The sequence below is a fragment of the Vipera ursinii genome (genome assembly GCF_947247035.1).
Source record: "Vipera ursinii genome assembly, chromosome: 2".
Classification (NCBI taxonomy): Eukaryota; Metazoa; Chordata; class Lepidosauria; order Squamata; family Viperidae; genus Vipera; species Vipera ursinii.
This window is the reverse complement of record NC_139513.1, coordinates 138128279-138140714: the sequence shown is the minus strand read 5'-3', so window position 1 is coordinate 138140714 and position 12436 is coordinate 138128279. Positions and strand designations below refer to the sequence as shown.

The following is a 12436-nucleotide window of genomic DNA, read 5'->3' as shown; positions in this document are numbered from 1 at the left end:
TTTTTTTTATAATCCCATTTATATCCCGCCCTTCTCCGAAGACTCAGGGCGGCTTACAATCTAAAGCACAAATCAATGTGCTTAGCAATATTCCACTTAGGGTTAGGTAACCATGAACTCATACAGGAGAACAGCCAGGACATTTTTTGTCATTACAATAGACTGAGACAACATTGTATAATTAAAAAGTTACCTCTTCTGGATTTCATTAAAAGTGTAGGGATTACTTTTATTATCCTAACCTAAAATATTCTAGAATGTTAGCCCTTAGGTATTTAAACATTGGTTTGAGCTAAATATCTATCACACAGGAGGAAAGATATCAATTTGGACCTACATCGCTCTTACATAGAGACTTGGTTGTTGTTGTTAGTTGCGAAGTTGTGTCCAACCCATCACGACCCCATGGACAACATTCCTCCAGGCCTTCCTGTCCTCTACCATCTTCTGGAGTCCATTTAGGCTGACGCCTACTGCTTCAGTGACTCCATCCAGCCACCTCATTCTCTGTCGTCCCCTTCTTCTCTTGCCCTCAACATTTCCCAGTATTAGGCTCTTCTCCAGTGAGTCCGTCCTTCTCATTAGGTGGCCAAAGTATTTGAGTTTCAACTTCAGGATCTGACCTTCTAAAGGGCAGTCAGGGTTGATCTCCTCTAGGACTGACCGGTTTGATCGCCTTGCAGTCTAAGGGACTCGCAGGAGTCTTCTCCAGCACCATAGTTCAAAGGCCTCAATTCTTTGGCGCTCAGCCTTTCTTATGGTCCAACTTTCACAGCCATACATTGCAACTGGGAAGACCATAGCCTTGACTATACGCACTTTTGTTGGCAGGGTGGTGTTTCTGCTTTTTTAGTGTGCTGCCTAGATTTGCCATGGCTTTTCTCCCCAGGAGGAAGCATCTTTTAATTTCTTGGCTGCAGTCCCCATCTGCGATGATCTTGGAGCCCAGGAAAATAAAATCTGTCACTACCTCCATTTCTTCCCCATCTATTTGCCAGGAATTGAGAGGGCCGGATGCCATGAACTTGGTTTTCTTAATGTTTAGTTTCAACCCAACTTTTGCACTCTCCTTCTTCACCCGCAACAAGAGGCTCTTTAGTTCCTCTTCACTTTCTGCCATTAGAGTGGTATCATCTGCATATCTTAGGTTGTTGATATTTCTCCCGGAAATCTTAATTCCAACTTTTGATTCATCTTGCTCTGCCTTTCTCATGATGTGCTCTGCATATAAGTTAAACAGGCAGGGTGACAATATACAGCCTTGCCGGACTCCTTTCCAAATTTTGATCCAATCAGTGGTTCTATGTCCAGTTCTCACTGTTGCTTCTTGACCCACATATAGGTTTCTCAAGAGACAAATAAGATGGTCTGGTATTCCTATTTAAGAACTTGCCACAGTTTGTTGTGATCCACACAATCAAAGGCTTTAGCATAGTCAATGAAGCAGAAGTAGATGTTTTTCTGGAACTCCCTAGCTTTCTCCATGATCCAGCATATGTTGACAATTTGATCTCTAGTTCCTCTGCCTCTTCAAAATCCTGCCTGTACTTCTGGTAGTTCTCGATCCACATACTGCTGGAGTCTAGCTTGTAGGATTTTAAGCATAACTTTACTAGCATATGAAATGAGTGCAATGAATGGTGTGATCGTTTGAACATTCTTTGGCACTGCCTTTCTTTGGAATTGGAATGTAAACTGATCTTTTCCAATTCTGTGGCCACTGTTGGGTTTTCCAAATTTGCTGGCAAATTGAGTGTAGCACTTTTACTTCGTCTTTTAAGATTTTGAATAGCTCAGCTGGAATACTGTCACCTCCACTAGCTTTGTTGTTGTTCAGCTTTTCTAAGGCCCACTTCACTTCACATTCTAGGATGTCTGGCTCGAGGTCAGTGACCACCTCATCGTAGTTATCAGGGGCGTTAAGCTCGTTCTTGTATAGTTCCTCTGTGTAATTTTGCCACCTCTCCTTAATCTCTTCTGCCTCTGTTATGTCCCTGCCATTTTGGTCCTTTATCATGCCCATTTTTGCATGAAATGTTCCCTTCATCTCTCCAATTTTCTTGAAGAGATCTCTAGTCCTCCCTATTTTATTGGTTTGTTTTATTTCTTTGCACTGTTCATTTAAGAAGGCATTCTTATCTCTTCTAGCTATTCTCTGGAATTCTGTATTCAGTTGGGTGTATCTTTCTTTTTCTCCGTTGCCTTTCGCTTCCCTCCTGTCCTCAGCTATTTGCAAAGCTTCCTCAGAAAGCCATTTTGCTTTCTTGCATTTCTTTTTCTTTGGGATGGTTTTAGTTGCTACTTCTTGTACAATGTTGCGAACCTCCGGCCATAGTTCTTCAGGCACTCTGTCTATCAGATCTAATTCCTTAAATCTATTTGTCACCTCTACTGAATATTCGTCAGGGATATGATTTAGTTCATACCTCAGTGGCCTAGTGCTTTTCCCTACTTTCTTCAGTTTAAGCCTAAACTTTGCAATGAGAAGCTCATGGTCTGAGCCACAGTCAGCTCCTGGTCTTGTTTTTACTGACTGTATAGAGATTCTCCATCTTTGGCTGCAGAGCACATAGTCAATCTGATTTCTGTGTTGACCGTCTGGTGATGTCCATGTGTAGAGCCGTCTCTTGGGTTGTTGGAAAAGAGTGTTTGCTATGACCATCGTATTCTCTTGACAAAATTCTATCAGCCTGTGCCCTGCTTCATTTTGTACTCCAAGGCCAAACTTGCCTGTTATTCCGGTTATCTTTTGGCTTCCTACTTTAGCATTCCAATCCCCCATGATGATAAGGACATCATTTTTTGGTGTTAGTTCTATAAGGTGCTGTAGGGCTTCATAGAACCGGTCAATTTCATCCTCTTCAGCACCAGTGGTTGGGGCATAGACTTGGACTACTGTGATACTGAATGGTTTGCCTTGGATTCGAACTGAGATCATTCTGTCATTTTGGGGATTGTATCCCAGTATTGCTTTTCCTACTCTTTTATTGACTATGAAGGCTACTCCATTTCTTCTGAGGGATTCTTGCCCGCAGTAGTATACCTGATGGTTATCTGAATTAAATTCACCCATTCCTGTCCATTTTAGTTCACTGATTCTTAAAATGTCGATGTTCAGTCTTGTCATCTCTTGTTTGACCACGTCCAGCTTGCCTTGATTCATGGATCTTACATTTCAGGTTCCTATGGAGAAAAAATCTTTACAGCATCGGACTTTCCTTTTACCACCAGACACATCCACAGCTGAGCGTCCTTTCGGCTTTGGCCCAGTCGCTTCATTCTTTCTGGCGCTACTTGTACTAGCCCTCTGCTCTTCCCCAGTAGCATATTGGACGCCTTCCGACCTGAGGGGCTCATCTTCCAGCGTCATATCGTTTTGCCTTCTTTCATATAAACTGCACAAACAGTTTTTAGCTTCTAGTAAGCAACTATTATAAGAAAAGGAAACTGGTCACGTTAACATAATTGCACTCTGTAATTCAAGCTACGACAATTTGTTAAGTTTATCAGGAAACACTGTGAATGTCAGCTTTGGTTATCATTATTTACAATGTTCACTATGTTATGAATTCAAGACTAAACAATATTAAAATAACTTGGCAGTCTAATTACATTCAAGTGTATGCTCTGAGGCACAGTTAACATCTATAAAAGTATACGGAAAAGCACATTATTTTGAAGTTCTTCAAGCTTCAATAATCTAATGCTGTATGAAATGACAACATTCCTGCACATTAATTCTTAACTGCCTTCTGATGGAGCAAAGACTGACAAACCCAGGAATCAGTTTTTATATTTCCATCGCCTAAGCATTATTATCCTCTGCTTTTATGATAAAACAAGCTATCTTTCTGCCTTTTATAGACTGAAAAGCAGTCTGCAATCACTATTCTGTGGAGAGAAGTATATAGGCCTGGATTAGTTAGCTGCATTGTACAGTGGCAAATCTGAAAAGAAAAACTGGGTACAGGCCATCTGAGATATTTTTTATAATGTTTATTAAAATTTACATAAACAAATATACACAAAATATATACAAACTAAGGAAAAATGGAAAAAGTGCAAGGAAAGGGGGGGTGGGAAATAAAGTGATATGCAAAGATTTCACCAAGACAAGTATAATTTCAGTAACTTAGCAACTTTTCCATATAACAACAAAAATTGTTCCGTATCTTGTTGTTGTTAGTTGTGAAGTCATGTCCAACCCATCGTGACCCCATGGACAACATTCCTCCAGGCCTTCCTATCCTCTACCATCTTCTGGAGTCTATTTAAGCTGACGCCTACTGCTTCAGTGACTCCATCCAGCCACCTCATTCTCTGTCGTCCCCTTCTTCTATTGCCCTCAATCTTTCCCAGCATTAGGCTCTTCTCCAGTGAGTCCTTCCTTCTCATTAGGTGGCCAAAGTATTTGAGTTTCACCTTCAGGATCTGACCTTCTAAAGAGCAGTCAGGGTTGATCTCCTCTAGGACTGACCAGTTTGATCGCCTTGCAGTCCAAGGGACTCGCAGGAGTCTTCTCCAGCACCATAGTTCAAAGGCCTCAATTCTTTGGCGCTCAGCCTTTCTTATGGTCCAACTTTCACAGCCATACATTGCAACTGGGAAGACCATCGCCTTGACTATACGCACTTTTGTTGGCAGAGTGATGTCTCTGCTTTTTAGTGTGCTGTCTAGATTTGCCATGGCTTTCCTCCCGAGGAGCAAGCATCTTTTAATTTCTTGGAGTGATCTTGGAGCCTGGGAAAATAATCTCTTTGCTTATCTATAAACAAAATTTAAAGCTTTTTCATTCAGTCCTAATCAGCAAAATCCAGTTATGAGGAAAAAAACAACATATATATTTTTACCTTAATCAAATCAGTTTCATATTCCTTTCCTTTTTAACATGATACCTTATCACTTTTTCTGAAAATACAATAAAAATACCTTATTCCCGTATATTATCTCTTATCTTTAAATAAATGTTTAAAAATCTCTCTTTCATTGAGTCCCATTCAAGGAAAATGCATTAAAAACTACCAGAAACTACACTGTATATATTTTAATCTTGATCAGATAAGCCAACTTTATATTCCTTCCCCTTAAAAAAAATCCTGATCTTTAATCTCTTTAAATAGTACAACACCAAAACTTGAAGTTTAACATATCTCTTGTAAATCCAAGGTAAGCAGTTATTCAAATCACTCGCCTTTCCTACAGCTCCTAGAGCTCTAAAACCCATCATCTTACGATCTCCTTGGGGGGAGCCACTGTATAGAGCAGGGGTCCCCAACCCCTGGTCCACAGCCCAGTGGCAGGGATTGGGGACTGGGCCACAGAAGTGGCAGGCAAGCGTGTGAAGTTGCATTTACACAAGCGTTGCGTACGCATGAAACCATCCCTTCTCTCTCCCCCACCGCCTGTAGTCCGCAGAGCTGGAAAGGCTGGGGACCGCTGATATAGAGAATTAATGGGTCATCCAGCTCCTCATTCTACTGTGATGGTCAGCTCTGCTCTCCACGGAGTGCCATTGCTTCGCCAGATGTTCCCGTTTTTCTTCTCCCTTCTCTCTTGTTATTTCCCATCAGTCTCATCATACAGGGAGTGCAGAATTATTAGGCAAATGAGTATTTTGACCACATCATCCTCTTTATGCATGTTGTCTTACTCCAAGCTGTATAGGCTCGAAAGCCTACTACCAATTAAGCATATTAGGTGATGTGCATCTCTGTAATGAGAAGGGGTGTGGTCTAATGACATCAACACCCTGTATCAGGTGTGCATAATTATTAGGCAACTTCCTTTCCTTTGGCAAAATGGGTCAAAAGAAGGACTTGACAGGCTCAGAAAAGTCAAAAATAGTGAGATATCTTGCAGAGGGATGCAGCACTCTTAAAATTGCAAAGCTTCTGAAGCGTGATCATCGAACAATCAAGCGTTTCATTCAAAATAGTCAACAGGGTCGCAAGAAGCGTGTGGAGAAACCAAGGCGCAAAATAACTGCCCATGAACTGAGAAAAGTCAAGCGTGCAGCTGCCAAGATGCCACTTGCCACCAGTTTGGCCATATTTCAGAGCTGCAACATCACTGGAGTGCCCAAAACCACAAGGTGTGCAATACTCAGAGACATGGCCAAGGTAAGAAAGGCTGAAAGACGACCACCACTGAACAAGACACACAAGCTGAAACGTCAAGACTGGGCCAAGAAATATCTCAAGACTGATTTTTCTAAGGTTTTATGGACTGATGAAATGAGAGTGAGTCTTGATGGGCCAGATGGATGGGCCCGTGGCTGGATTGGTAAAGGGCAGAGAGCTCCAGTCCGACTCAGACGCCAGCAAGGTGGAGGTGGAGTACTGGTTTGGGCTGGTATCATCAAAAATGAGCTTGTGGGGCCTTTTCGGGTTGAGGATGGAGTCAAGCTCAACTCCCAGTCCTACTGCCAGTTTCTGGAAGACACCTTCTTCAAGCAGTGGTACAGGAAGAAGTCTGCATCCTTCAAGAAAAACATGATTTTCATGCAGGACAATGCTCCATCACACGCGTCCAAGTACTCCACAGCGTGGCTGGCAAGAAAGGGTATAAAAGAAGAAAATCTAATGACATGGCCTCCTTGTTCACCTGATCTGAACCACATTGAGAACCTGTGGTCCATCATCAAATGTGAGATTTACAAGGAGGGAAAACAGTACACCTCTCTGAACAGTGTCTGGGAGGCTGTGGTTGCTGCTGCACGCAATGTTGATGGTGAACAGATCAAAACACTGACAGAATCCATGGATGGCAGGCTTTTGAGTGTCCTTGCAAAGAAAGGTGGCTATATTGGTCACTGATTTGTTTTTGTTATGTTTTTGAATGTCAGAAATGTATATTTGTGAATGTTGAGATGTTATATTGGTTTCACTGGTAAAAATAAATAATTGAAATGGGTATATATTTGTTTTTTGTTAAGTTGCCTAATAATTATGCACAGTAATAGTCACCTGCACACACAGATATCCCCCTAAAATAGCTATAACTAAAAACAAACTAAAAACTACTTCCAAAAATATTCAGCTTTGATATTAATGAGTTTTTTGGGTTCATTGAGAACTTGGTTGTTGTTCAATAATAAAATTAATCCTCAAAAATACAACTTGCCTAATAATTCTGCACTCCCTGTATCAAAGGGCATGTTAGCGACATTTTCTGGGGCAAGGATGAGAAAGAGGAAATCATTGCCAAGTCCAATCTCTACCATAATATTTTGATTATTGTGAGGACTAAACTATAAATCAAACAAAAAATAGCTGCACAGATGGAGTTAAAATATAACTTATTTCTGAACTATGCTAAATAGCAGCAAGCAATAATGAATCTGCTACTCTTCAATGACATCTAAAAAGACAGTTGTTATTTTCTTGTTTCAATACATTTTCCCTTTTTTTTGTATTGCCAACAGATAATGGCACTTGGACACAATTATGGTTGGTCTCTGATTACCATGAGCATGGCTCTCTGTTTGATTACCTCAACCGATATACTGTAACTATTGAAGGGATGATTAAATTGGCTCTTTCTGCTGCCAGTGGCTTGGCACATCTGCACATGGAAATTGTGGGGACTCAAGGTAAGAGATACAGATGTACATTTGATAACGAACAGTTGGAAAATTAGAAAAACAAGCTTCTGTTATTGATAGACATGAGCTGAAAAAGAATAAATTCTTTTGATATAGAGATTCATTGACTCTAAGAACAGCAACAGTGATAATTTTTAAACTTGTGTGCTGCCCAATTCTCAGTGATTCTTGGTCATCCAAAATAAACAATAACAAATTACGATAAAATCAATAAAAGATGCCGAGCAAGCACAACAGACTAGGAAGAATGTGGCAAGCGATCTCATTCTTATTTGCTAAAAGTCTGGGTGAAGAGCCAGGCGTTCATGGCTCTTCAAAACAACAGAGTGGAGGCCAGCTGGATTTCAGGAGAAAGCATTCCAGAGAGTTTGCTATAAAGAAGATGCACTTCTGGGGTCCCAGTTGATGATATTGTTTAATCAAAGGAACCTGGATTATGCCAACCTTGCTGGATTGAATTAGCCTGTAGATTAACATTGAGAAGATTTAGAAATCTGATATTGTTTATTTAAGAGGAAGAGATCTTTGGAATAGGTGGAGCTAAAGTTTCCTTTTAACAAACTGAGGTTAAGCATAGTTTTTTTTATTTGAAGTAATGAGGAATTGTACTTCAAAGTAATAGGACTGATGTGCTAAGGAAGGATGTAAGTGAGAATAGATAACTCCAGTTCTTCATCCTGCATTTTAAATGGTGATTTAACAAGATAGAAAATGCATATATTGTCCTACTGTCTTAATCTAGGAAGAATTGGCAGTAGAAGACCTATTCAATTTACACTGTTGAAGTTTTCCTTCAGGATAAATTACAATTTTTAGATCTCATGAATATTGCCACAACTTAACCAAGGTTTTTATATTGCACTCTCTTTTTTGTTTTTTCTTGACGAAAGAGTATAAACAGAATTCACTCTCATACTTTGTTAGGAAAACCTGGGATTGCACATCGTGACTTGAAATCCAAAAATATATTGGTGAAGAAGAATGGCACTTGTGCCATTGCAGACCTTGGTCTAGCTGTCCGCCATGATTCTGTAACTGATACAATTGATATTGCCCCTAATCAGAGAGTTGGAACAAAACGGTGAGTATATATATATATATGAGCTGACTGGGTTGAGTAGATAAAGATACATTTGGTAATTTTGAATGTTTCCTTTCTCTGTAGCCTTTTGGCTGCATCATCATTAGAATTGTATTTTCTTAGCCATTAGCTGTTCAACATGCATCATTAGGATTGGATATTTGTGAACCAATTACAGCATTAAATTACTTCTGAAATTTAAAGAGTTCCCCAATAAGGTACTTTACAGCATAAAATATTTTAACAAAATCATGTGCATTAGAAATGTAATTAACATTTCTATAAACCTGAGCAGTTCATTAAATGGTGAATTGTTGAAGGAGAATAATCTATCTTTAATGATAGCTGAACACATATTAATTAGGCAACTGCCTTTTATCTATAAGAACTATATACTTAAAATTTGCATTGTTTTAATATATTCTTCTTTCAAAATGATTTCCAATAAATTATTTAGGATAATCCTTAATATCCTTAGTGTAAAATATTGTGCACTGTGTATTTCAACAGGTTTTTCTGGCAACCATATTTCTTGTAGATCTAAATCTAATCACTCACGACAGTACAGTATTACAGAGCAGACAACTAAATCGCCTGACAAACGAGAGAAAGTTTTGTAGAATGATTGCTTGTGTTCCTAGTCTTGCTTCACCTTTCCTGCCAATAAAACCTTACAGTGCTGCTAACTAGCAAGACAAAATTTTCTTTCTTTTTAGTTTGATTTTGTTGGTAAGCATTTTAAAAATGCTGTTAACAGAAAGTCAAATAATATTTAAAAGATCCTTAAATATTATAGGCTTTCCTCAAAAGTTGTTGAATGAATTTTTGTTCTTATTCATAATAGACAATAGATGCATATTTTCTGTATATGTGAAGCATATAATAATAATAAACCTTTATTGTCAAAGTACGTGTACATTGAGATTAGTGTCTCAAATAGATGCCCTTAATCTGATTGTTCTTTTGCTACAGTTACATGGCCCCTGAGGTTCTTGATGAAACAATAAACATGAAGCATTTTGATTCATTTAAGTGTGCGGATATCTATGCCCTCGGCCTGGTTTACTGGGAAATTGCTCGCAGGTGCAACTCAGGAGGTAATAGATTCTCTCCCTCCTTCCCTCCCTCCCTCCCTCTCATAAAAGTTAAGAGTTTCCTATTGGCTTCAGATCTTACAATTCTGTACATTTTGATGCAAAGGAAGTAAAGTTGCTGATTCAGAATCTGTTCTCCCCCCCACACACACGCACACACACTGATTTAGCATTATAGTCAGACTTTCCTTTAATAGGTTTGAATGATAGTCATTGGTTCAAACCACAAAGCTATAGTTCAGGATTAACATTATTTTTTCCCTGTTCTCTTTGATATACTAAATAACAAAGGTAGTAAGTCATGAAGTATTACCGTAATAAAAAAATCCCTCCTTAATCTGCATGACTGCAGAATGTATTCCAAACTAAGATAATTTTTTTATTACATTTTTATTGATCAGTTGTGGGGATTATTTAATTCATTTTTGTCATCAACTGAAAAACTATCATATTTTAGATGGAAATAAGCAGGGAGCAGAAAATAGAATATGGGCCATAGCTGCTTCTGTATATGCTTAGTAAAAGTATTATTTAAGCTTACTCACATAAATGGCAAAAGAGGAAGGACAAGAAATACAAATTTTCCAGTCTCAAAATTTTCCACTTCTGGAAAGTGCTAAGAGTACATTGTATCTGCATATTACTGTTTCAATATCTCAATAAATCTACATACGGCAAAGTTTTTTTAGTGTCTATGCATGTTCGGACCTCATTAGAATAAGGTTAAATTTAAATTTATCACATCAAATAGTATAATTGAAATGCTTACACACTGTAGATGTTAAGATGAATATGCTAATTGGAATGATACTCATTTGTATAAGAAAAATTCACATTTAATGGTATATAGCAAAAAAAGCACACTAAAAAGTTAGACAAAAAGAAGATCCATGATAAAGAAGAAGACATGCCTTATGAAGAAATGAAGAAAGATTTTGCAGTCAAACAGTTTAATCAAATAAATTAAACTGAATTAGACAACAAAGGATAACTTAAATATAATGAATCAAAAAGTGATCATTTCCATAGATCATTTTTTAAATTGCCACACTTTAGAATAAGATAAAATAATTATTCTGCCATGGACTAATAACAAAACTCTTTAATCTCAGGGATAATACTAATAACTTTGATTAAAAAGAAAGGATTCAAATATAATTGAAATGTTAAAAAGCTAACTCAGATACCGGTGTTGTTAGTACTCTGTAAGAAAGTATTGAAATCAGAATTTTGTTATAACAAAGAAACTGCAGAAGTAGTTGTAAGATTAATTTTGCTAGAGCAAGTTCCTGTTTTTAAAAACTTTTTTATATTATACAAATTGGATACTTTTAACAAATATCAGTAGATAAGAAATATTAAGTTCAAGAGCGTTTTTTAAAAGCTTATATTTGTTTGCTTATTTTTATGGCATCCCAATCACCAAAATAATTCTAAGTGGTGTATATAATAAGATAGGCCAATGATGGCAAATCTTTTAGAGACCAAGTGACCAAACTGCAATCTAAAACCCACTTATGTGTCGTCGGGTGCCAGGTGGGCATGGTCCATTGGGTGGGCATGGCCCATTGGGGGGGCATGGCTGTGGTGGTAATGGCAGACTGGGTGGGACTAAAAAGTTCAATCAATCAATTCCAACTTTGCGAGATCTTTTTTTTTCCCGCAAGAAGTTGAAATTGATTAAACCTTTTTTTTTGCACACGGCAGACGCCTAAAGCGAAAATTTTTTATAAAACCCAGCTGAAGGCCTAGGACTGGGGCGACGGCGCGCGTGCCCACAGAGAGGGCTCTGCGTGCCACCTGTGGCACCTGTGCCATAGGTTCGCCACCACAGAGATAGGCAATCTGTCATTGAAGATTTTTGTGCAAGATACAAACTGTGTAGTAACTGTTAAGTATATGTCTTCTTTATTCAGAAAAATCACTGGATCCCAAATACAGAAGGTGAAATGAATATAAAAATATTTTGAATTTGTGTTTAAAAGAAGGGAAAGAGATTTTGTTCACTGTTACGATATGTAATATTGAAAAATATTTTGGAAAGCTATTATAGTGATATTTATTAGGAAAGCAGTACTGAAATCTAAGATGATCTTAATAATTTTATTATGAGAAATCTAAAGAAAAATAGTTTCATATACTTATGGTGGATTAGATAGTATATTCTGTACATTGGAAAACCCTCAACTACCAAAACAGAAAGACTAATATATATATTACTTCTAGGTTTAATTTAGCCATTATTTATAATCTCCTTAGAAGAAAAATATTTTTGATACACTGTTAACGTTAAGAATATAATAGTGGATAATAATTTTCTTGTTTTTTCTAGGATTATCATGGGTATTTTTCATTTAATAATTGCCGGATATATATATATAAAACTCCTTTTTTCTTATTTTCTATATTGCTTCCTATGTTGGTAATCATAAATATTGAAAGTTAAAAGAAGCAGGCCACAGACTCTCAGGTGCTTTTCCTGTGCACATATTATTGTTACAATATAATGATCATATTTTATTACTGAAAACCAATATGCACACATCATCAGATATCAGGTTCACTGCTAAGTTCCATGTTGTATCATACTTCCTGCTCCTTTTGCAGGCTGTTCATCCTATATCATTATTTTTTTTTAATTCCGTTTATATCCCGCCC

At 37.8% G+C, this 12436-nt stretch overlaps 1 protein-coding gene across 1 annotated transcript in view; it reads left to right on the top strand.

Annotated features, from left to right (window-relative positions):
* ACVR1B (activin A receptor type 1B) overlaps positions 1-12436 on the top strand; it is a 44065-nt gene that overhangs the window by 28830 nt on the left and 2799 nt on the right. Inside the window, exons 5-7 of the mRNA XM_083351415.1 lie at positions 7424-7591; positions 8528-8684; positions 9657-9781. Of these exons, the coding sequence (XP_083207541.1) occupies positions 7424-7591; positions 8528-8684; positions 9657-9781 (450 nt within the window). The remainder of the gene's footprint in view (positions 1-7423; positions 7592-8527; positions 8685-9656; positions 9782-12436) is intronic.